The 26,545-nt window shown below is 43.6% G+C and overlaps 2 protein-coding genes across 10 annotated transcripts in view; one reads left to right on the top strand and one right to left on the bottom strand.

Moving 5' to 3' along the window:
- KLC1 (kinesin light chain 1) overlaps positions 1-7,578 on the top strand; it is a 58,227-nt gene extending 50,649 nt beyond the window's left edge. For all 5 annotated transcript variants that reach the window (XM_053282553.1, XM_053282575.1, XM_053282561.1 and 2 more), the window contains one exon: positions 1,355-7,578. In XM_053282553.1, coding sequence (XP_053138528.1) covers positions 1,355-1,420 — 66 coding nt within the window. In that variant the 3' untranslated portion in view covers positions 1,421-7,578. The remainder of the gene's footprint in view (positions 1-1,354) is intronic.
- The window catches only part of XRCC3 (X-ray repair cross complementing 3), a 40,664-nt gene that overhangs the window by 10,852 nt on the left and 3,267 nt on the right, over positions 1-26,545 (bottom strand). For 4 of the 5 annotated variants that reach the window (XM_053282654.1, XM_053282647.1, XM_053282660.1 and 1 more), the window contains exons 3-8: positions 25,261-25,398; positions 23,362-23,574; positions 21,011-21,165; positions 14,554-14,766; positions 11,551-11,600; positions 7,304-8,850 (exon numbers count right to left, since the gene is read on the bottom strand). In XM_053282654.1, coding sequence (XP_053138629.1) covers positions 8,613-8,850; positions 11,551-11,600; positions 14,554-14,766; positions 21,011-21,165; positions 23,362-23,574; positions 25,261-25,398 — 1,007 coding nt within the window. In that variant the 3' untranslated portion in view covers positions 7,304-8,612. Of the gene's footprint in view, positions 1-7,303; positions 8,851-11,550; positions 11,601-14,553; positions 14,767-21,010; positions 21,166-23,361; positions 23,575-25,260; positions 25,399-26,545 lie in introns of those variants that run through there. The other variant, XM_053282677.1, reaches the window with a different exon arrangement.

The raw sequence follows: 26,545 nt of genomic DNA, 5'->3' as shown, positions 1-26,545 counted from the left end.
CACAATAGGCAGCATCCAAACTTATTAGTCATGACTAAGCATGGTTGAATGAGACAAGTTAGTCCCGATTAATTTGTCACAATAGATTTAGTCTAGAATGCTTCCTAATGTGTATACTAGTGTCCTTTTTATATAGCAAATGGTAATAAATTGTCTCGGAGGGATTCAAGTGACAGCTGTTACCACTTGGAATACAAAGGAGGCTTGTTCATACAACCGTTAGGCTCACCCATGGGGTGTTGCATACACTCCTGATTTTCAGTTGTGTGAGTTGAATGCTAGTCTGAAGGAGGGAAATGTGATCGTGTGGGAGGTGGATGCAGGCTCTGATGATGTCCTACCCAGCATATTACCAAGGTAGGAGGAAACGAGCAAAACACATGACTGAAAATCAGGAGTGCCCACAGCTCTCAGAGGAGGCTAGGATGCTTGTTCTACCCACTTAACAGCCGCGTGAACAAACCTAGTATTTTCTAGCAGGTTCAAGGTTGCTCTGGTTATGCCAACTGCAAGGCATCAATATGCTATGGTGGCAAGAAATGGTTTATCATTCAAGGCTGTGACTGAAAGGGCTTCATGCACTCAGGCTCTTCTGCTGAAATTACAGCTGCTCGTGCCTCTGAAGGTTGGGGAACCCATAGGACCTGCTGTTGCTGCAGCAGGAAGCTAATGCACATGGGGCTCTCTGGATTCCAGCTTAGGTATCTGGATCTGGAACATGCAAAGCAGCCGCCAAAAGAGTCGGTGAGAAATATTTGGCTTATAAACTGGTGTAAAGCCACCGATCAGGCTATTAAACCACACCAGGCTTATTCACACAATAAAGAATAGGGTAGGAGAAGCTTCCTGCCCTAGTTCAGGAGCTGTGTGCGCTCCTGATATTTGATTGTCAGTTGAAAACAAGGTTGGAGGCACCATCCGTGATCATGTGTTAAGCAGCAGTTGAGTTAGAGGGCTCTTTCCTACCAAGTAGCAGTACCCAACTCGTTAATGGGGTAGGAGGAGAAAATCCTCCAACCAAGCTGTTGCTTAGCACACGATTACAGACTGTGCCACTGACCTTGTTTTTAATGGACAGATGATCAAATATCGGGAGTACACACAGCTCCTGATCTAGGGTAGGAGGATTTTTCTTCCCTATACTTGATTGTGTGAACAAACCTATTGAGTTTTATGGACCATATGAAACTCAGCTCAACATTCTAAAGTAAACTACCATGTTTTGTTTTTATTTTTAGTCTTTATTTTTAATGTTAACTTCCTCCCCTCCCCCCCCCCCTGCCCCCAAGTTTGTAGCTTTTACATGGATGTTGGAACTGTGCATAAACTCTTCTCATTCTCTTTCCCCATGCAGGGACGAACTAATTGTCTGACAGACTCAAGAGTTCTGAGTGCCAGTCACACTGATTTGGTCCACTAAGGTTCTGGGACAGATGCTAGCTTAAAAAAAAAATTCCCTTGTGAATCGCGAAGCACTGAGGTTCAAAGTTTTTGGGGGTGATTTCCCCCATCACTGTCTTTCTAGGAACGTCTAGGTTAGAGATGTTGCAATGCACTGCTGTTCCTAGGCCTCCTTTTTAAAATATGTGGCATTTTAAAAAGAACCCTAGAGTTATTGGCTAGCTGCTTGTGAGAAACAATAGATTGTCCGTTTGTGTCATCATTTGTTGTATGGAATTGTGTTACAAATCCACGTATGGCAGAATCCAAAAGCAGAACACGCACAGTTGAAAAAGTACTGAAATCTAAAGGAGTGCAAAAGCATCTCTGAATATGCTCTTTAAAAACTGTTACAAGGAGGGTGTATGTTTGTAACTATTTATAAAGTTGGTGGAATGAGATCTAAATTAAGTGTATTACTGTATAAAAACCAGGATTGTGTACGGTTCAAGCCTTGCATCACTGGCTGTCATGCTTTGCATGGACCTTTTGTCTGATGACTAGTGATTAAGGAACCTTGAGAACCATGCAGTAAATCAAGCTACTAATACTTTAGAATGGGAAAGCTTAGACACTACTTCAGAGTATGGCACTTGATTACTTGTGGCCTTCCTAGCCTAAAAGTCAATGGAAGCAGTGCAATTTAGGGAGGGGGGAACTCAAGGAATGAAGAAAAGGGTGCAGGCGAGATGCCAACAGAGTTTTAAGTCCTTCGTTCAAGTGGTGGTTGAATGTATTTAAACCAGCCTTCTTACAGTTCCTTTGCGGATTACCCAGAGCCCTCCATTTTTATTTAAAGCCAGAAACACTCTGCCACTTTGTCTGTAGTTGAAGCAGGTGGCTTGTATATTGGACTGTTACACTGTAGAGTAGCTGCTATGCAAAGGGGCCTTGCAAGAAACGTCTTACTAATACTTCTCAAAGTATTAGTTGGACTAGGTAGGCGTTAACGGGAGGCTGTTCTTTTTCACCATAATCCATTAAATAAGTGCATGGGAGATGTGCTATTCTCTGGAGATCAGATCAGAGATGTTTCAGCATTTGGGTTTACAGTTGGCAGTCTAAATAAAGCAAATAACTTTCAAAACGATTCCCATTTTGCAAAACCTATTATTTACAAGTAGGGAAGAGAAAGCATGTGTGTAAACCATGGTTATATGGTAGCAAAACCCAGTAGTAATAAGCAAGGTTAGCAGCACTTGATCTAAGACAATAAAAAATAGGTAATTCTATTAGATTGGGCTGCAGAGATTTGGTAGATTGCTAAAACTGCTTGCTGGTTTTTGCAAAACCTTTAAAAGCAATATACACACTGTACACAGCTGAAATACCTGACAATGTTTGTGTTTCAGGCACACTGGCCATATCTCTGAATAGCAGTTGCTGCATGGTAGTATCGCTCTGATAAAACCCAGTGCTCCGCTTTTTTGGGTCGAGGTTTTATGATGGAGTATTGTAAATAATTCATGATCTTGGAAGTACAATTTTTAAGTATACAACATGTAGATTCTTATAGTGTTAACCATTTTTGGTTAAGTTCTTTGTTCTGCATGCAATCTAAGATTGAAAACTCTGAATGAAAACCAACCAACCTGTACTTATTGCCCAAGATGCAAATAGATATGGAGTGTTTATGTTGCTAATGTAGCAACCATGGACTGTTGATTGCCTCAGTTTCCCCTTGATAACTTCTCCATTCAACATTCCTGCCATGGAGGGCACAGAATTACCCTTGCTGAGCCATGCTTTCATAGAGATTAATAGATCTCTGCAGAGTTTTACTCTGAAGAAAACCAGAATGTGACATTGATGTTGATTCTGATAGAATCTGGGAGGCTGTTTCCAAGCATTTTTCTCCCCTTTTTGATTGTGGCAAACAAATGTGCATCACCGAATATTTCAGAATAGCAGACTATAGAAGAGCTGTAGAAGCTCTTCAAAACAAAATTATTTCATTCTAACTTGCTGGTATATAGTACAGTCTGCCCTATAGTTAAAAATTGGTATGCATTTTGTAGAGGAATGGAAAAAACATCTTCCACTTGCTTATCTATTTTCCTCTTCAGTTAATTCATTTTGAAGCAGGGAAGACACAGGGAAGATAGCCTTCAAGTGAAATACATACAGAAGCTTATTTGCATCAACACTGGAATGATAATTGTCTGAAATCTCTCAACTCCATTTTGTGTTCAGATGAAAAATTCTTGTTTTATCAAGTGGCATTGGATTGCTGTTGAAAAACATACATGCACTCTAAGAATGAAATGATGGTAGGATGAGTTGAAATTGTGTGGGTGCACATTCCTTAGGATCTTGTATTCTGGTCCTATAGCTACATCTAAGAGGATCTGGAAACAAAATGGTATGCACAGTATATATATGCTAAAATGGTATGTGCATGCATTCTGTAGAGTTATACATGCATGTGTGAGAAAGATCCACCCTACTATGCTGCAGCAGGGGTGTAGCTGTAATTGAGTGGATGGGTTCAAAGAACCCAGGCCCACAAGCTCCCTCCCTCCCTATTTTCTTCATTATCTCCCTCACTCCAAGGAACTGCCGAGGAGAGGGGAGAACATGGACCCCCCTCTTCCCTAGCTACGCCGCTGTGCTGCATGTTGAAAACATTTCTGCATTGTCTCCGACAAAAGATGGTGGGTTGGTTTGCTCCAGGATGGTCGTAAGCTGCTTTTGGGGCTGATCAGTAGAGGAATCGTGCCACATTCAGGACTATACAGTTTTCTCCAACACAGGGCTGTCCAGCCTGCAAATGCATCCACAGGTTACTAGCCTACACGAGATTGACTAACAACTTGCTCTCATATACCTGTGTTGTTTCACTAGTGATCAGGGACAGGTGGGAGTTTCTCAATAGGGTCACCAAAAGGCAGTTTAGTCTCCACAGGCTTCTAGGGCATTGACAAAATCTGACTTGGGCCATGCTATTGTGTGGCTAACACACTGAGTCAGCTGGGTAAGCTAACAATGTTAGGGTGCTGCAAGTACCCAAGATAAACTGCACCACAGGGTTGGACTGTAAGTGCTCTAGGAACTGAGGCCTTAACTGAGTGACGTCACGGAATGCGACACTCCATAATTCCTACTGCGCATGTACCCAGGCCGAGGATGCCCACCTGTGCCTGCTGCCACCGGGGTGTGTGTGGAGCAGAGCAGGTGAGCGGCGGTAAAGGGGAAATAGCAGTGGTGGGGCATATGGGCTCTGGGGAGCCCTCCCAGAGCATTTAGAGGCCCCCCAGGAGGCCATAGACCCCCATCCTGTGGACTGTGCCTAAATGTGCCATTGATTGTAGGACATGGTAGACCAGGACTGCTCAACTTTGACACCCCAGCTGTTTTTGGACTATTAACTCCCATAATCCCCAGCCACAGTGGCCAATAGCCAGGGATTATGGAGGTTGTAAGCCAACATCTGCAAGAGGGCTGAAGTTGAGCTGCCCTGAGGTAGACTTATAGGCAGAGAAATTTCATAATAGGTCACTCTGCGTTCTCCATTACAAAACCAGAATTGAACAGCATTTGTCATTAGTGACCCATCAACTGCAAAATAAGGTTGATTTTCTCCCTCTAGTGTGCGGCTTTATTTAAATGACAGCTGCATTTATTGATAGCCCTTATTTAAAGCCATTGGTTAAATGATGCCTCCTAGAATTGTAGGCAAATAGCCATTCCCAGCAACACCAGTCCTTTTAAGCTTAACAGTTCTTTTCCCACCATTTTTTGAAGGTTTGCAGTGAAAATAGCATGGATTGTCAGCAAAACTGTGACACTGGTTTTTCTACTCCGCAATAAGCATTTTTAGTAGAACATTAAGGACAACTTGCCTGAAACAAAAAATGTGTTCCCTGTGCAAAACATCATCTCTGGAATTGAGTCCTGAAAATCATGTTTAGCAATTTAAAATCACAACCATACACGTGGGGGCAATTACTCCCAAGCAGTAGTGTACTGGAGAGGCAGGGTATAAATATTTCAAATAACTACCCTAGATAGACTAGCATCTAACCTCTTGGGCAGTGGTAATTAACACTACCGTCTGACTATATGAAATGATTTTTAATTGATCTGTTGCCATCTTGCCTTGCACCCCCTCCCTGTTCTTAAGATGCTTTATCAGTACCCCAAACCTTGCTCTTGCACAAAATCCATTGCAATGGGAAAGACCTCCAATAGAGCACATGCCTTCTGACCTATTGAAGCACAAACACACAATGTTTAGAATCTGTGGGACAGTTCTTTAAGCAGGAACCAGCAACAACCTGTTGTCTCAATTTACATGAATCTTGAACAGTTTTGCACAAGCAAACAAGGATGCTTCCCCCCCCCCGAGGGAAAGATTAAGGCTGCAACCCTGTATACACTTATTTGAGAGTAACCCCACTGAATTCAGTTGGACTTGCTTTGGACTGAACATGCATAGGATGGGGCTCTAAATCGGAAAAATTCACAAGTGCCCCTCCCATGGCAACCTCCATCTGTGTTTATTAACATTTAAGCTAATAAGGGGGTGAGTCCACTGAAATTTTGCCAATGTCGGCAAAACACAGCCCAACAAGGAACACATTATGTAAATAATTCCATTGACTGGGATATGAAGTATGGTTGCATTGTACATATGAACTGAAAATGGAATGTGCAGCGCTTTATTGAAATTGTTTACAATGTTAAATTGAAATGTACAAACTTGTGTTTAGGTGTTTTTCCCCTCCTCAAAGCTGCTATGTTATGTTCAAGTAATATCAAACAAAGCACTTGCCATAAAGCAACCTATTGTAAAGTTGTGTCCTACTTGGTTACATATGTGCTTCAGTGGAAACCTATAACTACTACTCTGTACGAATCGGGAATGTTATTTCATGCCACTTCTAGATGCAGATTAAACTGTGTACAGATGAAGCTTGTAATAAATTAAGGACCTACTACTTACTTCCTTTCCACATTGCAGGGAATGCGGAGCCTCTGCCACCAAAAGCTAGCTGTAGTTCTTCTCCCTTCCCCTATGTAAGGTGTGTGTAACCCACTTGGTATTCTGACACATTTAAGCTGTGTGTTTATACACAAGCACACACTATGCACATCATTGGTTGCAGCTGGTAGAGGTATGGCATAAGTGCAAGGATAGATTAGTAAATTGTACTGCACATTAGGGAAAAGCTCTCATGAAGTTAGGCTGCCATTTATGGTGGCATCTCTCTCTTTCTTGTAACTGTAGTTCCACCCTGAGACTGCTGTGCTCATTAGCTAGAGCGGAATTATGAGTTCAGAAGCTGTACACTTTGACAGAAGTGGAGTTGCTAGTTCACTTACCTTGGGACGTTCAAACTATCTGAAGTATAGTTTAGATTGTTTTGAATAACAAATATTTATATACCGCTTATCAACAAGAGTTTCCAAAGCGGTTTACATGGAGAAATAATAAATAAAATGGATCCCTGTCCCCAAAGGGCTCACAATCTAAAAAGAAATATGACAGACACCAGCAACAGTCACTGGAGGTACTGCTCTGGGGGTGGAGAGGGCCAGTTACTCCTCCCCCTGCCAAACGAAGAGAATCACCACATTAAAAAGGTGCCTCTCTGACCAGTTAGCAGGGGTGTGAATCAGGGAAGCTACTCTGGCCAGTATATAATTGATAGAGTAGCTGTATAGTTTTAAAAGGGGAAATCTGATCATTGGATAGAACTAGTTTTCAGCTTTGAACTGGAAACTTCCTAAACAATTGAAAACTGGTAATACGTAGACCTTGATGGCTAGAGTTCTACATGAGGATTCTCCCAAAGTTGACTGCTTTAGAGAAAGCAACCCAAATTCTGAATTCTGTTCTTACACAAAAGTAAAACAAAAATGGTTTTCAGTGTATAAGGTCAGTAACCAAAGTCACTTCCCCAAATACATTTTTATTCACATAAAGCATTAGAATATAGTACAGAAGATACAACCTGAGTTATTCTACACTAAAATAGCAACTTGGTTCTAGAAGTGTATGTAGCACGTTTCCATTTAAATAACTCCAGACCTTGTTTTTGTTTAACCTGTTGCAGAGATGTGGTTTATTATGAAACTTATCATGTAAAGCTTCTTTGGCATTTTCAAAGTGTAAAAATAAAAAAATAAACCACACCACTGTATGAATTTAACTTCTTTATGTGCCTGTTAGAATGTGGGGTGTATGAGAGAGAAAATGTCTAATCAATATTTAAGAGCAAACTTTTAGGAAACCTATTATGTACAAAGTTAAACACGCAAGAGTCAAATCACGTGAAGGCAGTGCTGATGAGAAAACATGGCATGACGCTTCTCTCTTATTTGGGAATGTTGCATTTAAAGAGTGGGGCTCTTGCAGTGTGCTGCTTATGGGAGAGGTGACAGTCTGGTTGTATTGTAAAACTTACTAGAAATCATCTATGGTGGTGGTGGGGAGAGATCCTATCTTTCCACTTCAAACAGTTCAAGGCAGTGACTAAACTCAAATATTTTTAAAAAACCAAATGAGCAGAGCAGCATAGGATAAAAACAATGGCAACAGAAATATTGGCAAGGCATTTGAAAGAATAACAACGGTGCCAGGCAAGTCTCTCCCTAGAAAAGAAAGCCAAGGTGCCACTCCAGATGAGACATTCTCCCTGGTAGCTACCTGCCTAACTTCTGAAGACAAGGGTACTCTGAAGGGCTTTCGAAGATCTAAAGTGGTGTGCAGGCTACTACGGGCCTGAAGATTAAAATGCATCAATATAGGTTCTCTACAAGATGCCAGTTAGGTATTTCCAGTTAGGAAATTCATCTCGCTATATCATAGAACCAAGGAATTTAGGAGGCTTATGGGCTTCTGTTCCTGATAGCTCCACTTGACAAATTTTATTAACTTTGAAGAATGTTGATTACTGACAATCTAAACATGCTGGTGACAGCCCAACAGCTGTTTGTTTGTCACTTAAGCCACACTGCCCTGGTCTTGTGTGTTATATTTACCCCTTGTTCTACTTTTCTGTATTGATCGTTTGCTTGCATTTCCCAATCGATTGCAACTCCGCTTAAGTAACTAATTCCACTCCAGATCTGCAAATGGCGGTAGTTAGATTGGGCATTCTTGTGATACGACTAGCTTCAGGTTTATTTAAAACTGAAAGCTCTTGCCTGATTTTGGAATGAGTGTTTCACAGGATGTTTGAAGTTTCCACCTTTATTCCTTTCACACCTTCTGAGTTTACTGTGTAGTAGCAAAAGGACTGAGGGAGATGAGGAGCAAAAACAACCCTCAACATCCGCAAGGTGCTCCCACTATGGTGTGATGTGTCCCCAGCAGCCTGCGGCATTCTGCTTGCCATAAGCCTCATCAGCAGTTGATTGGACCAAGTTATTCCAAGGGCTGGAGTCACACTCTTGGCCATGGGCCTAGAACAGAAGAAACTTTGCGTCTACAAAACATTCTAACTAGGGCTGCAAATTTGAATTGGCAAGTCAATCGATGAAAGAGTGAACTGACTGAATGGCGAGAGCAAGCTTTCAAATAAAGAGTTAAGGACACACATGTTTATGTCTGAAGCTGTTTTGGTATTGGTGGCTAATATGATGCATTGTGCCTCAGGGCTGCTATGAAGTTGGAGAGCAGCCCCAACACTGTTAAGAATGGACAGCTGTGCTTCCACCGTTTTCCCCATTTGTGGCGATGGAGAAAACCGTGGAAGCACTGCCAGTAGAATTGCCTGTTCTCCCACAGTAGCCCCAAGCTGCAGTCTCTACTGCTGGGTGTGGGGATGGCCACCAATCTAGATAGTTTTAAAAAGGACTAGACGAATTCATGGAGAATAGGGTTGTCAATGGCTGCTAGCCTTGATTGCGGTCTGTTCCATGAGGGTAAGAAGTGGCAAGCCTCCGAGCATCAGGTGCTAGCGAACACCAGTGGGAGGAGACAGTTACCCTCACTGCTTATGGGCCTCCCACCTAATGGCACAGCAGGAAATGACTTGCCTAGCAAGCATGAGGTTGCCAGTTCGAATCCCTGCTGGTATGCTTCCCAGACTATGGGAAGCACCTATATCAGGCAGCGGCAATATAGGAAGATGCTGAAAGGCACTGTCTCATACTGCACGGGAGATGGCAATGGTAAGCCCCTCCTGTATTCTACCAAAAGAAAACCACAGGGCTCTGTAGTTGCCAGGAGTCAACACTGACTTGAGGGCACACTTTACCTTTAACCACTGCGTGAAGCAGGATGCTGGATTAGATGGGTCAGTTAGCTACTGTCTTATGTAGGTGTGAACAAATGTCAGGCTCTGGGGCCTTTAAAAAAAAAACACAAACCCATTACCTGGAGCCAGGTGCATAATAATGTTTTGGAGGTGGGCCAATTACCTGCCACCTCCCATGAGCCATACACTGAGATAGCTGCAGATGAAGTACAAATCTACACCTCAGTTACAATAGATAAGGAATTCTAACAGTGATTTAGAGGGAAAGTGCCTCTGACTGAGGTCTGGCTCATAGGGCCAGATTTATTTAAAGTGAACTGATCCACTTTTAACGAGTTAAAGTCTGGTTGGAATCAACACGAGTGAGCCCCATTAACATAGTGCGATCTTGTGCACCTCTGCTCAGAAGTCTCACTAGGTTCTTTAACAGCTTGCGATTTTCGTTCACTGTTTACAGCAAGTTGGCACAGAGGTCTTGACAAATCCCGTCTCTAGCAAATATTACTAGTCAAACACTACTCAAAGTATCTACCATTGCTTTTAAACAAAGCACAGTGTTAAGGAAGAAGCAGCACTAATACTGTGCTTGATTTTAGAAGTGCTTCAGACAAATCCAGCATTGTGTTTCTGCTAAAGACCTACAGTTCCCACTGAATTAGGAATTGCCTAACTAAAAGCCATGACACTGGCTGACTTCAGATGTTATGGGAAATAAAGCGTTCATGCTACATGAACAAGCCCTGGAAAACTGTGGGCTCCCTTCCTTTGTGTGGCAAAAGAGAGTAAAAGAAAGCATCTACTTCCAGAACTAGCCACAGCTCCATACAACCTCCAAACTCACAATAGTGGCAGTGGCAAACAGGGTGGGGTGCAGAACTAAAAGTGGGGTATACCTTTAACTCCTGGTAAAACTTCCACAGTGCTAACTCCTCAAATGGCTGCCACACATGTGTATCAGCCATTTGAGTAGCAGGGGCAGGACACGTGGCTCATTGGCCACATGGGATACACCATGTGCTGGTGGTGAGAAATTTTACCAAGAGTTAAAAAGGTATGCTCTATCCCCACCCGCCCCAGCCTCCACTGAATGGTGGTTAGTTTTAACAATGGTTTCCTCAAACAAGCTAACATCAAGCTCTGGCTTCAGATGCAGAACAAACCATAATTAAAACTAAACACCTTGTGTTCAATTGCCATGGGGAACTGCAGTTAGTTTGCATCCTCATTTGGTATGCAAAGGAGGGTGAGGTGGGGGAGCTGTAGCAGGCACCCCCGCACTTATCCACATAGCAGGAAGTCACGGATTCCCATTATGTCTGAACCAGGCCTCCAGCAGGTAGAGGTGGGGTATAGCCTGGCCCTTTGAGCTCCTGTTTGTTTCAGTGGAACAGGTGTGTTTAAATTGGTGGGAAGAGCTGGTCTTGTGGTAGCAAGCATAAATGGTTTGCTAAGCAGGGCCCACCCTGGTCTGCTGTTGGATGGGAGACTATATGAGCAAGCACTAAGATATTCCCCTTTGGGGATGGGGCTGCTCTGAGAACACCTGCATGCTTGAATGCAGAGGGTTCCAAGTTCCCTCGCTGGCATCTCCATGGTAGGGCTGAGAGAGACTCCTGCCTGCAACCTTGGAGAAGCCGCTGCCAGTCTGTGTAGACAATACTAAGCTAGATGGACCAAGGGTCTGACTCGGTAGAAGGGAGCTTCCTACATAAATTCAATTATTTCACCTTTGGTACATAGGAAGCTACCTTCAACCAAACCTGGCCATTGGCCCATCTAGCTCAGCATTGTGCTCATTGTGTCCACCAGGTTCCCAGATGTTTCCAACCTTGGGTTCCCAGATGTGGAACTACAATTCCTATCATCCGCAGTGACAATCGCTTGCATTTCTTGTTATACTTACCCAGGACTGCTCTGAACTGCACTCCTCCTCTCATCCATTGTATCAGTTACCTAGATTGCAAAAGAGATAAAGAAAAGGTTTACAAGGCCACTTGGTCAGAAGGAAGTAATGGGGAAGGAGGAGAAAAAACAACACTTCTACTACTACTACCACCACCACTATCACCAATATTTATATAGTGCATTATTGCCCATTTACCAAAGCCCTGTCCAGACATTTTTAAAATAGTACAGTGTCCCCAGCACTAGGAAGTGTCACCCTCCCTGTACACTGTGGTGATTGGGCAGTAGGGATTCCATATGCAGATAGGGAGGAGGAGCCTGTGATGGTTAAGGACAGTTGGAATGCAACTGTTACTGGTCAGAAGATGTTCTTGATTGTAGAGGAGAGGAATATAGACAGACACACACACACACACTTATGGAGAGTGGGCAGGGGTTTGCGAAGAGAGGGGTCATGAGGGAGGAAAGAGCCCCTTCAGGAGGAGGAGGCTGCCGTTGTGTTAATTAGATGAGGAAACAAGCTGAACAAGATCTGTTAGTTCAGGAAGGGAGAGAGAAAGAAAAGAAAAAGGGAGGAGGAGAAGAAAAGCAGAGTGAGTGGAAGAGAGAAAAAGAAGGGAGGAGAAGAGAGAAAGAAGGAAGGGTGAGGGACAGGCCCGAGCCTGTCAGCGGCCTGAAGGGAACGAGTGGTCATGGAGGCAGCGGCGGCAATGACAAGGAAGGTCCCAGTCAACCACTGCAGTTGTTTGGGGCTACCAAGGCCACTGGTGGAGGGAGGCAGGCAAGGGATGGGCCCGGGCCTGTCAGTGGCCTGAGGGGAACAAGCCATGGTGGTAGCGGCAGCAAGGAAGGGTCCAGTCAACCACTGCTGCTCCTGTGGGAAGGAGCAGGAGCAGGGCTCTGGTGAGGACGTCTCTGGAGATAGGGGGCTGCAGCTTTGCCAACAGGCACCAGCAATGCTGCAGCTGTGACCAAGAGGAGCGAGGGGGATGGAAGCAACCAGATGGAGGAGGAGGAGCAGGAGTGTGGCTCAGGTGAGGGTGGAGAGATCTCTGAGGTAAGAGGGGCTGTGGCAGAGGGTGAGGGGAGCAACCAAGTATTAGCACAGAGATGCTCTGCACGGGTTAGGCTAGTTATTATTATTACTATTACTATTACTTACATTTTTACACCACCACATACAAAAAAGTCCCTGGGCAGTTCACAATCTAATAAACATCTCAATTTACTATAACAAAAATTCTTTAAATATAGTGTACAATATCCAGTATTCAATCTGAAATATGAAAAAAGAGACTTGAAGATTACTAATATACACAATAATGAGATCATTAACACAACCGAAAACTGTGTCCTACCTGGATTTGGGAGCTTTCAAATAACCATGTAGGAGGAAATCCTGGGTAGCTTTTCCTCCTACCTTTCCACACAATTACTTCTACCCAGGTTTTCCTCCTACCTTGATTCCACACAACTAAGAATTGGGAACACAGAGCTCATAAACCCAGGTTGAACACAATTTTCGATTGTGTGAATGATCTCAATAAGTTCTTGTCCAACAACAAATGGACTGTTTGCCCATTTTTGACCTTCAGACAGGGGCATTTTGAGAGGAGACTTGAAGGAAAACATAGGTTCACTTTTTCATACTGAATGCTGAGAATTGTTGGCACTTCCTATCTGTGCCATGCATTTGAGGGCCTTGTGCCCAGATTCACATTTAAAGTGTAACCATTCAAACAAAAACATGTACAAGTGTAAAGACTTAGGAAAGCAGGTATAACATCATGCCTAGGTTCACATGATCACAAGGATCCTCGTTAAAGAGTTAATCAGGATTAGTGAACTCTGTAGATCTGATTGTGAGAACCCAGAATTTCAGGGCAATCCTGGTCAAGCCGCTCTGGTCAACCAACATTTAACCAGAATAGATAACCAGGATTTAATCTTAGTTAACTATCCTGATTAAATGCTGGTTGTGAGGCCTTGGCCACAGCTGACCCTCAGTCTAACTATCCACTGCCACCAAAATATGATTTTTAGCTTGTGTGACTGATTTCACTCCCAGTCACCGAAACCTCTGTCTTTCAGAAACAATATCTAAACTCAGTACTGTGTTAAATAGAATGGACAGGCGGGAGTGCCGTGGGACTAAAACAGAGACACCAGTAAAACACATTTACTAGAATAAAAAGTTGGCAATTAAAAAAAAACAAAACCCAGTACAGGAACAAATGACATAAAGTTCAGTTGACAATAATACAAAACACAAAACAACAAACTTGCTAGCCTTCTCTCCCAAGGCCTAGAGAGTTCTAGTAGGGCCAGTTCCCTCACTGCAACCTTCCCTAGCAATTTCAGCCTGACTCTACCCTGCTGGTGTTCCAGCCTTCTGGCTCACACAACATCCAGCAGAATTCCTTCCCACAGCCCTCTTCCCCCCTCCCTTTTATCCAATTCCAAAGCAATACATTTAACCAATCAGGGAGTTCCTTCCCTTAGGCAGCCAGAACATCGGTGGTCTCCAACACTGATTGGAGACAACCAGTCACAACACATTGTAACTTTCCCTCCAAAACTCTGCAGCAGACAACTTTTACTTCAGACTTGGCTGTAAGAGGTTGCTACCTTTTAACCGCTGGAGGGAACACAGAACAAACTGAAGAAAAACAAACCATAAAACATAATGGGAAGGAGGCATTCCTTCACACTGGTTAACCAGAACAGTTGACTAGGATAGCCCTGAAAATCTGGATTCTCACAGTCAGAAATTCTAGGTTCTCAGAGTTCTCACAATCACTGTTCCACAGGCCCCACTAATTCTGATTAACTTTTTGACTAAGATCCTTGTGATAGTGTGAACCCAGCCGATGTCTGAATAGGGCTCATGTTTTCTTTAAGCTTATATACACAGCCCAGATCATCAGCACAACTTTGGGGCTGACTTCAGTAGCCACAATAATTATGCTGTATAAGAAGTGGCTCGCTTCTGCTTTCTTACCTGATTAATACATATTACTGGGATCCGGAATTTGCTGCTCAGCCTATGAAGCTTTGCTCCAAATGACTGCAAGTATCTGGCTTTCAAAACAGAGTCCTCAGCTCCAAATTCACAACGAAATAAGGCAGCAATGGAATCGACAATAACCAAGCGCACCATGCCTCTCGAGAGCAGCAAGTTAACCCTCTTGGTAATGCACTCACGGAAAGTGTCCTGCAATAACAAGGAACCTTCAACTGTAGGTGGAGGAGGAGAATAAGAGCTACACATTTCTAAGGGATTCTTCTGTAATCTCACTCAGGAAATAGCTGGAGTTATCTCCAAGCTGAGAATGTGGTACATTTTGATCCTACACATTTTGGTGGCTGCATTTGCCTACAATGCTGAGATGTCATCATACAGTGCAACATGCTGGTACAGTGATCAATAGCAATAGCAATAGCACTTATTTATATACCGCTCTATAGCTGGAAGCTCTCTAAGCGGTTTACAATGATTTAGCATATTGCCCCCCAACATTCTGGGTACTCATTTTGCTGACCTCGGAAGGATGGAAGGCTGAGTCAACCTTGAGCCCCTTGGTCAGGATCGAACTTGCAACCTTCTGGTTACAGGGCGGCAGTTTTACCACTGCGCCAGCAGGGGCTCCTTGGATCAAACAGTGACCTATTGACTCTGCAAATCAAGTGGGAATGAGATTGCAAAACAGACAATTGTTTATCGAAATCCAGACTAACTATCTCTTTTGAAGGCAGCCTGTAAATTTAAGGAGTTCTCAACCTTGGGTCCCCAGATGTTGTTGGACTAAAGTGCCCATCATCTCCAGCCATAATGTCATTGAAAACCTCTGCCTTGGGAACTCTGGATCAATAAGAACCATGTTTGGAGCTCACATGAGGTAAACAGAGACTGTTACTTGCTGCTACTGAATGATGGAGCATTAGGGCTATGGGAATTGGGGGATTAGCCAGCATCGCATAGTGGTTAGAGTGTTGGACTAGGACTGAGAAGAACTGAGTTCAAATCCCCATTCAACCATAAAACTCACTGGGTGACTCTGGGCCAGTCATGTATCCCTCAGCCTAACCTACTTCACAGGTTTGTTATGCGGATAAAAATAAGCATGTACACCACTCTGAGGTCCTTGGAGGAAAAGCGGGATATAAATGTAAAAAATTAAAATTAAATTAATTAGGTTCCCAGACTGCCAAAAAATAACTGCCCCCCACGTAAGTGCCCTAGTAGTCCACACTGCCAAAAGTCACGATTTTTGCCCAATTTTTAAAAAATAAATGAGCCATAAAGTGGCTCCTGAAAACAAAATGGTGGCCAGAAATGACCTCCAAGGTCATTCACCCCAAACCTGCAGATATGTGGGTTTCCCACCAGATATACCCATGTCAGGTGCTAATTACCCAACCACAGATATGTGAAACTGTGAGTGCTAGATACGTGATTAACGAAGTCTTCTTGTATTCATCTACATCAAAGGATGTTCCCTGCTCAGGTAGAGAAAGTGAAAACCCATAATTGATGTACACATATCGGGTGATATGAAAGGTCAAGGAATAAGGGTTAAGGAAGAAGGGTTCTGGTCCATATGTACTTATATGGAATTCTTTGCCATGGGATGTGGTGATGGCCACCAGCTTGGACAGCTTTAAAGAGGCATAGACAAATTCATGGAGGACAGGTCTCTCAGTGGCTACTAGTCAGAGGCACGATGCCTCTCCATACCAGTTGCCGGGGAGCAACAGCAAGAGAGAGGGCATGCCCTCACCTCACCTTTTGCCTGTGGGCTCCCCAGAGGCATCTGGTGGGCCACTGAGTGAAACAGGATGCTGGACTAGATGGGCCTTGGACCTGATCCAGCAGGGCTGTTCTTATGTTCTAAATTAATATTCCAATAAGCAAGAAAAGGTCAAGGGTAACATGTTCTAAGGGTTTTGTTGCGGAACAAGAGTGGTAGAGAAAAGATGGGAGGTGTTGCCAGCACTGATCCCTGTAACAGGGATTCCCAGATGTTGTTGACTACAATTCCCAGCATCCCTAGCTGCAGTGGCCTTTGGCTGGGGATTATGGGAGTTGTAGTCAACAACATCTTGGAACCTCTGTTAGAGGGAACTGTGGTTGCTAGTTCTGTAGAGAAAGCTCTGTGCCAACTTTCCAAGCCCTGGTCACTCAACTAGATGAAATGATTTTATTCCTCTTGACCAGTGGTAAACACAATAAAATGTTTATATCATTAACTGAATGATTGTCTCTAGACGTTTTTCTGTAGGTCAATAAGACAAATGGTTGTGGAGGTCCCAGGAGAGGATAGTGAATGCTACAACAAGGTAATACAAATGACTTGCACATGAAACTTCTATAAGAAACTAACTTGTTAATCTTTTTGTGTAATCCTGGACTGTACTGAGATTTGTAATATGTTAAGTCCCACCCACACTCCTTGGGGCATTACTACTAGGAGGCTCTGGATTTGGGGGGCTTCCCCCCTTTTTGGTTGCAAGGGGGATCCCTGTACTGGACAATCCCTTGTGTGCTTTGCAGGGTTCAGGCTGTTTCAGGTATTCAGGCTAAAGGCTGGTGGCAGCAAAAAACCTTTTGGAGGAATCTGGGGGTACAGAGGCTTGAAAACTAAGGTCTTGCACTCCCCACACCTCCTTCACAGTGACCATTAAAATCCAAATATGACACTTCAGAAAAAGTTACCCAACAGAGGACAAAAGCAAATGCAAATAGGCAAAAGGAATACCGTGTGTTGTTGAAAAATTAAAATTGATTCCTTTGTTGTACTTACACAGAGAACTCATTGAGCTAGGGGGCAAGCTGGCTTTTGCCAAGCAATTGATTAAGCAAGGCCTATTTAGCTTTAAAAAAAAAAGTAGAACACAGCACAACTGTGCTAGAAAGAAACGATGTTGTGATGGGAGCCAGGACTCTGTGTAGGCTGCAGGAGGGTAGAATGTGGTTACTGGGTTCCAAATTCAACTTTGAAAACCTCAGGTTTCATTAACAAGAACCCCCATGTACATTTTTGTCCCTCACGCCTTGGGCTGGTCCAGAGAATCTGAATGTAGAGGAGAGCTGGTCTTGCTTTGCAAAGGGGACATGCTTGCTACCGCAAGGGCCTCCTTGGTTTGCATTTGGATGGGAGACGACATGTGATATAGTAGTTGTATACACTGGGACCATAGCTCAGTGGAAGACCATTTGCATGTAGAAGGTCCCAGATTCATTCCCGAGCATCTCCAGGTAGGACTGCCTGTAACCTTGGAGAGCCGCTCCCAGGCCTGCACAACATAAGGCCCAGAGGCCAGATTCGGCCTGCAGGGACTATTTTACTGGCCCCCAGGTATCCTGCAGCAACACAGGAGCTGGAAACGGCCTTATAGTGCCATCCTGTGCATGCTTTCTCAGACATATGCTCCATGGTGTGCCCAGTGAGGCTTACTCCCATCTAAGCAAGCCTAGATTGCAGCCTGAAAGCAACAACAACTTAGGGAGAGGAGAGGACTTGGCATTTGTTTGGGGCTGGCATGCACCCTAGGGGCCCCACTGATTAAGCAGGGATGGGACCTATTCTCTGGCCACTATCCTTGGTTAAAACTATGGGTCCATTGCCAGGGGGAGTAGATCCACAAGTAGCTAATAATATTTTTTAATTTTAATGTAATCATGTTCTAAATGTTCAACCTTGGCCCCTGCACACCAAGTTGTGGATGGTTCTGGCCCACCAGGGCATTTGAGTTGTGCAATCCTGAGACAGTACTGAGCTAGATGGACCAATGGTCTGACTCAGTAGAAGGCAGTTTCCTACATTCCCATGTAACTAACCAGGATTCTTGTGTTATAGCTCTGTGCCAAGGAGATGACAAAAATGGAGTGTGGAGCATGCAGGCTCTGTGCACATAAGAACAGCCCTGCTGGATGGGCCAAGTGCCCTCCAGTCCAGCATCCTGTTTCCCACAGTGGCCCACCAGATGCCCCCAGGATGCCCCCCAGCAGGAGACAAAGGCATAACCACTCTCTCACTATTTTTACATTTTATATCCCACTCTTCCTCCAAGGAGCCCAGAGCGGTGTACTACATACCTAGGTTTCTCTTCACAACCACCCTGTGAAGTAGGTTAGGCTGAGAGAGAAGTGACTGGCCCAGAGTCACCCAGCAGTATCATGGCTGAATGGGGATTTGAACTCAGGTCTCCCTGGTCCTAGTCCAGCACTCTAACCACTACACCACGCTGACTCTTATTATTATTGCTCCCCTGCAACTGGTATTCAGAGGCATCCTGCCTCTGGAGTGGCCTACAGCCATCAAGACCAGTAATTAGATACTGTTTTAATAGTCTGATGGTTTTTAATAGTTTTAACGTCATTTTGAATTTTAAATCGTTGTAATGTTTTAACCTTTTTATTTGTTGTTTTTATTGTATTGTTGTAAACTGCCCAGAGACTTGCATTTTGGGCGGTATATAAATATGTTAGTTAGTTAGTTAAATAAATAAACAAAATAAAAATAAAATGTAATTAAAAGTAGTATAACAGGATACAGTAGTAGTACATAAGAACATAGGAATATAGGAAGCTGCCATATACTAAGTCAGACCATTGGTCTATTAGGGATGTGCACAAAACCGGTTTGCCCGGTTCGGTTCGGTTAGAATTCGAACCAGGCTCGAAACAGGAGGGGGTGGTTCGGTTTTGATCGAACCTCCCCCTGGTTCGGTTCGAATTAGAACCAGTTTGAACTGATTCAGACACCTAAAAATTGGTAGGATGGTAGCTGGCACCTAGGAGTACCTGCCACCCACACCCCAAAGCAATCGGACACTCGTACAATTTATGAATTTTTGAAAAAAAAAATCTATTTTTTCTCATAGGATATAATGGGACTCCAACAACCATGCAAACCCCGAAGCAATCAGACACCTCTATGATTTTTTATGAATATTTGAAATATTTTTAATTATTTTTCTCATAGGGTATAATAGGACCCGAACCAGCCCATATCCCCTATTGTGGAGCACCTAGGGGCACAAAAGTGGGGTAGGTGGTAGACAACCAGGGGTGCCTACTATCCACAAAGTTCCAAGGCAATCAGACACTCCTCTGATTATTGGTGAATTTTAAAATTATTTTGGAATTCCTCATAGAGAATAATGAGGATTGCAGCAAATGTATAGCTTCACGTCGGGGAGAAAGGGGTGTCCTAGAGTGGAGTGTGGTGGGTGGTAGTGCCCAAGGGGGGCCAGGTAGCTATCAGAATTATTTGAAAGGAATTGGGCAAAGGGCTGGTTTTTAAGTGATTTTTGAAGTTTATGTGTCTTTAAGGTTAGCAATGCGAGTGGATTCATAGTTTGTCATTGAAAATCTTATATGCTACCAAAGAATCTACACTCAGAACACTTCAGAAACAACAAAACCCAGTACCCCATGGGTTAGCAACCCATGGAGGTGGTTGGCACCCTCGCTCTGGGCCACCCCAGCACCCCCCAAGTGCAGTTATGGGGCTGCTGAAACCAACATTCTTCCCTATGGAGAAAAACCTTAAAGCCACTTGTGGGGTGCTGGGGTGGCCCAGAGTGAGTGGTGGTCTAGGGCAAAGAGGTTGCTAACCCATGGGGTACTGGGTTTTGTTGTTTCTGAAGTGTTCTGAGTGTAGATTCTTTGGTAGCATATAAGATTTTATAAGAAAGTCTCCTGTCTGAAACCTTGGAGAGTCACTGCCAGTCTGTGTAGACCAGGGGTTTTCAACCTTGGGTCTCCAGATGTTGTTGGACTTCAACTCCCATAATCCCCAACCAAAGGCCACTGGGGCTTGGGATTATGGGAGTTGAAGTCCAATAACATCTGGGGACCCAATGTTGAGAATCCCTGGTGTAGACAGTACTAAACTAGATGGACTGATGGTCTGACTCCATTTAAGGCCTCTTCCTATGAAAAAAACAAACTCATCTCTGTCCAGTCTCTCCACACCATGCATAATCCTTGCCGCTTTTAACAAACCATGGTTCCATTGATTTGCTCTGTATCTAATGTACAAACATTAGCCAGATAGAGGACACTTCCAGCTTGTTATGTTAAATGGAGTGCAAGCCCCCTGGGCAAGGACTGTTTCATGGTTTCGGTCATATTTAGCACACTATCAAAAGTTCTGTATATATCAAAGCCTTTTATACATCACAGTAATTTCAGTGAAATTTAGGAAAAGGCTAATTTGATATTTTGTAAAGCTCCCCTGACCTTTCCCACTGACATTTGCTGCAGTATGGTATCTATGGCAACAAATCAGTCAACATTAGGATGCTGGGTTCTCAGCACCAATAATTACCATTTTGATTTATGTACCGCCTTTTCTCCCACTGCAAAACTCCTGCCCGCCATCTATTTACGTTTGTACAAATTGAATTTGTTTCCCAGTAACCCACCAATGAGTTGCTCAGCTACTTACAAGATCGGCAGCATGCTCGACAAAGATACTATTTCCAAATTTTATTTTTTGCACAACATTGTGAGGAACGTCAGCTCTAAGGTTGGACTGCTGCTCAATCAGCTGCTGTAGGCGTTTATTTGGGAAAACATCTTCTGTGCAAATGTAAACAGCACCTTTAATTAAGGGGGAAAGAGAGAGAGAGAACGAACTTCTGGAATTACAGTCGTCTCATCACAGTCAGTGGCTGCAAAAAAGACAAAACAAATCATGGTTTGGTGCTACAAACACAAACAGATTAGGATTAATTAATTTCTGTATGTAAACTGCTGTGGCAACTTTGGTTGAAAAGTGGTATATAAATATTTGTCATATTCATTATCACACACTCCCTTCTCCCCTTCCCTGAACACAAAGGGAGGAGACTAAAAGCATCGGATACCCTGTTTCCCCAAAAGTAAGACCTACCCCGAAAGTAAGACCTAGCAGTAATTTCTGATGTACCGCTAATTGCCCTAGTGCATTTTGGGGGGCTAAAATTAATATAAGACACTGTCTTATTTTCGGGGAAACACGGTAGCAGCATTATGGGAAACTAGAGTTTGCCATTTTGAATGAGCCTGGAAAACCAGGATTCCAAACTAAGGGCTTGGCCTTGGTCTGGGATATTGTTCTGCAGGAAAACCATGGTTTGTGCAAGACATAGTTTACTGTGTTTGGACAAAACAGCAAGCCGTGGCTTGTGGCAAGCCAGAATAGGGATTTTCAAGCTTCCTCTCCACAAGCACAGAGGAAAGGTAAGGAGGGAGCTCACGAGCCCAAAGCTTTGTAATGCACAACAATAGCCAGGCATACTGTCTGAATGCAGCCAGCTCACAATACAGCCAGCTCACAACCAGCCAGCTGGTTTTCATGGTCAAATTGCAGAGCAACTTCACAAAAGGTGTGGCTTGTTCCACGAAAGGGATCCTTTGATAGCTAGGTTGCAGTAGCCACTGATGTGCTATGTCAAATCATAGTTTGGTGTTATAAGTACAAACACCATCTGCAGCCACTCCTGCTGACTGGAGAAAGAGGCACCTTTCAAAGTGGCAGTTAACTTTTCTATTTAACAGCGAGGAAGCAACTGTTCCTATTCAGCATAGTACAACATCCCTTCTAGTGGTTGTTGCTGTTATCATCCTTGTGTTTCTCTCTATATTGCAAACCATCTTCTTAGTATTCCCACCCCACCCCCCCGCCCATAAGCCACTTCGAGAACCTTTTTGTTGAAATACAGCCTATAAATATACTTAATTAAGTCAGAAAGTTGTGTTTGAGTTTAAGAACTGTCCTTAAGATATGAATGAGCTTAAATATTATTGGGGCACTAAGCTCAGGAGTACATGCAGGCTGTAATCCAATGAGAGCACTGTTAAACACAGAACGCGGTACGGAATACTGAAATTTTGTTTTAATTTGTGCTGTTTTCTGTAAACCACCCAGAGACAAGAGTTTGGGGCTGTATATCAATACAGGTTGAGTATCCCTTATCCGGACATCCAAAATGCTCCAAAATCCGGACACCATGCCATAACAAAAACAAAAAACAAAACGCTTCAGCTCACTCGCAGATTCCCAATTTTGCTACTTTTAAACATGCAGTCAAATCTTACTTATTTCAGAAGGCTGTTAGTGACAGGGGTTTTGTCTGTAATTCTCTCTAGTTGCAGCTCTGTCTTTATTGTGACGCTTTTTAATGTTTTTGATGTTCTCGGCGCTAGAGGGAAAAGGGATAGCACCCCTCCTCCACTCCCTGCTCAGTTTGGCGCCTGCTCTGTTGGCATCTGTTTTGGTGCTCTGGATCCCATGCCCAAGATATCTTATTATGCAAATATTCCAAAATCTGGAAAAATCCAAAATACAAAACACTTCTGGTCTCAAGCAGTCTGGATAAGGGATACGCAACCTGTACGTTAAAGTAAAATAATAATAAAACACAGCTTCCAGAGAATCCCGGGGAGGGAGGCGGTTTAAGAGAGAAGAAAACAGCAAAGCATATTTGCAACCTTTCTATTTAGAAACATGTAGAAGATGCCAGGCAGATCTGAAAAATAAAATGTGCAAGATTTCCAGAACAGATTTTAAATAGCACCTCTCTCTTCCCAATGGTAAGCAGAACCAGAGTCAGTTATGCAAAGAGTTTTGAAAGGGCTGAAAGGGCAAAAGAAGCAATTTTGAATACATGCCAGTTGTAGAACTTTGCTTTTCTTAGTGCAGAATTTGAGTTATCTGGGCATAGGCTTTTCAGCACAGCATATGCACTACCTCACATCTCTTACAGATATCAAGGTTCAAACCTACCAAGCATACTCACTGGCAATCTTCCTTACCGGATTCTAATCCACCATATTTGTACAGATGTTGCACCGAAAGACACAGCTGCAAACCGATTTGGGTCTTCCCAGCTGAGCTCTCCCCAGCTATTTCAGTAATACCCGTAAGAGGAATGCCACCTTGAAGCAAACTATCTAGAACTGGGCAGCCCAGACTTAGCTTCTGGCGTTGGGAAGTGCTGTGGTTTTTGTCTTGGAATAGCTGAAGTGCTAAAGGAGCAATTTAGAAGACAAAAAATCACTGTATAGGCAAACGTAAACATTGGAAGCTACTTTACACTGAGTCAGACCACTGGTCTATGTAGTTCAGAATTGTCTACACTGACTGGTAGCACCTCCCCAAGATTTCAGACAGTCCTTCCCAACCCTACCTGGAGACACCAGGGATTGAACCTCGGACCTTCTACATGCAAAGCAGATGCTCTATCACTGAGCTATGGCCCCATCCTCTAAGGGGGATATCTTATAGCAGGCAGCATTCACAAGGTGGTGTAGCAGACCGGGGAGACCCAAATTCAAATCCACATTCAGCCCTGAAACTCACTGGGTAACCCTGGGCCAGCCAGTTATCCTTCAGCTTAAACTATTTCACAAGGTTATTGTGAGGATAAACACAAACATGTATGCTGCTCTGGGCACCTTGGAGGAAGAGTGGAATATACATGTAAAATATATTTATTCATTTATTTAAACACATTGTATACCACCTACTACAAAAGTTTCAATGTGGCTAACAAGTAAAAACAGCCAAAAATTTAAACAAAACTCAAGACATACAGAATTCACTTAAAACCAAGAGACAGCTCAAAGTCTGGCTGAACAGTTGTGTCTTCAGTGGTTTCCTAAAAGCTATCAGGGATGAAGCAGCCTTAATTTCAACAGGAAGTGTGTTCCACAGCCCCGGGGCAACTATAGTGAAGGCTCTCCTCTGAGTCGCCACCAGACAAACTGGCAATACCCTCAGATGAACCTCCTTTAATTATCTTAATAGGTAGCAGAGTTCATAACTAAGAAGGTATTTTCTGAAATAAGTGCTCTTCTCAGAGTGGCCCCATCCCCTTACAGTGCTGGCACATGTAGTCTCCCATGCAAAAGCAAACTAGGGTGAACCCTGCTTAGCAAAGGGGACAATTCATGCTCACTGCTGCAAGACTGGCTCTTCTTCAGGCATTCAGTCAGTCAATTTTATTACAGCCGTTGGCCAGCAAGGAGATAAAAATCAGAACAAATACAGCATTCTAAACCAAATCAAAACAAATTCAATTGCTCATTTCAGGGTAACTGAGTGGTAGTGGTGTGCATGGGACTGGTGCTAGTAGTTCGAAGGTCGGGGGGAGATATTTAAGCATCGGGGAGGGTGCTCTTACCCCTCTCGCCACAGTTCCCTTGCTGGTGCTGTCTTTCAGAATGGTCTGGTGTGGCAGCAGCGTAACCTCTTTGCTGCCCCGGTGTCTCCTCTGACCAGAAGTGCCCGATGCATGTGCTTACGTGCATGCACATACAGTGTGCACACATGCACCGGGCACTTTTGGTCCAAGGAGGCACTGGGGCAGCTGGGAGGTTACACTTCCACCCTGCCAGACCGTTCCAAAAGACAGCGCCGGCAGGGGAAACTTGGCAGGAAGGATAAGAGTGCCCTCCCCCATCCTTAAAGATAGCACCTCCCCACCTTCGAACTGGCCAAACCGCCAGACATTTAAACCGATTTGGAGGCCCATAAAAGGGCCTCCAAACCGGTTTGTGCACATCCCTACTGAGTGGGTGATAAGGTCTTATCACAATACTCTGGAAACACACATCCCCCCCCACCCCCCGCCTTACATACTACAGTACAAGCTAACAGAGTGAGGTGCATTTTTAAAGAACAAAAAACAGCAGCAACAGCAGTACAATTACCTGTGAAGACAGTTTTTTCTCTCAATGCACCAGAGACTGTTTCCAGCAGGTACTGTACATCTGTACTGGATAGCAGAGTCAGCCTTTGCAAATCTGCTCCCGAAAAATGCAAAATCTCTTTGACTGATTTTATGTTAGCTGAAATGAGAAGAGGGAGTAGATATATTTATTTTTGTTCACGTGAAAAACAATAGTAGGAGAATGCAGATCTTCGAGACAGACTATATTTCATTTAAAATATTTATATCCTGCCTTCCAACCCTAGCAGTGTCTCAGAGGTGTCCTATACATAAAATAAAGACGCAAATATAACTCAAGCAACTATGGAGCAATTCAAAGTGACAAGAGCCTCAAATCACTGCCAACCAGTGTTCCCTCTAACAGAGATTCCCAGATGCTGTTGACTACAACTCCCATAATCCGCAAGCAAAAGTCATTGCAGCTGGGGGTTCTGGGATTTGCAGTCAAAAACAACTGGGAATCTCTCTTAGAGGGAACACTGCTGCCAACACCTGAAAAACTGAACACAGCCACATATTTCAAATCTTTGACACCAGATACCAAACCGCCTGGAGTCTTTGGTAGTGGCCGGTATAAAGATATGTTAAATAAATAAAATAAATGTCAAAGGCTTTGGAAAACAAAAAGGTTTGAAGCTGGCCTTGAAAACATAGTAATGTTTTGGATCCTCAGTTGCTATACCAAAAGAAAGCAGCTGCATTTACTTTTAGACAGATGCAGATCTTCTTCTAATGCATTAGTTAGTTGAGGGGTCCCTCCCCACCTTGGGTCCTTTGGCCTTTTTGGCTGGGGATGGTGGGAGTTCCAACATCTGGGGAGCTCAAGATGAGGAATCCCTGAACTGGTTGATGAACAGCACAATTCTGTGTACACTTATGAATACAATCAATATTTTTATATAACTTTTCAACAAAAATTCCTAAAGTGGTTGACTAAGATAAGATAAGATAAAATGGCTCCCTGTCCCCAAAAGGACAATCTGAAAAAGAAACATAAGATAGACACCAGCAACAATCCCTGGAGGGGATGCTGTGCTGGATATGGATAGGGCCAGTTACTCTCCCCCTGCTAAATAAAGAGAATCACCACTTTTAAAAAGGTGCCTCTTTGCTCAGTTCACATGGGACATACTTACTTACTTGGGAGCAAACCTCAGTGAACACAGCAGAAGTGACTGTCGAGGAAATATGCATACGATTGTGTTGCAGTTGTCTGATCTTGTTCAGAGTTTTGTTAGGTGTGCCTAAACCCTTTGAAATTCATT

This window comes from Hemicordylus capensis, chromosome 1 (assembly GCF_027244095.1).
Source record: "Hemicordylus capensis ecotype Gifberg chromosome 1, rHemCap1.1.pri, whole genome shotgun sequence".
NCBI lineage: Eukaryota > Metazoa > Chordata > Lepidosauria > Squamata > Cordylidae > Hemicordylus > Hemicordylus capensis.
This window is presented reverse-complemented; position numbering and strand designations above follow the sequence as displayed.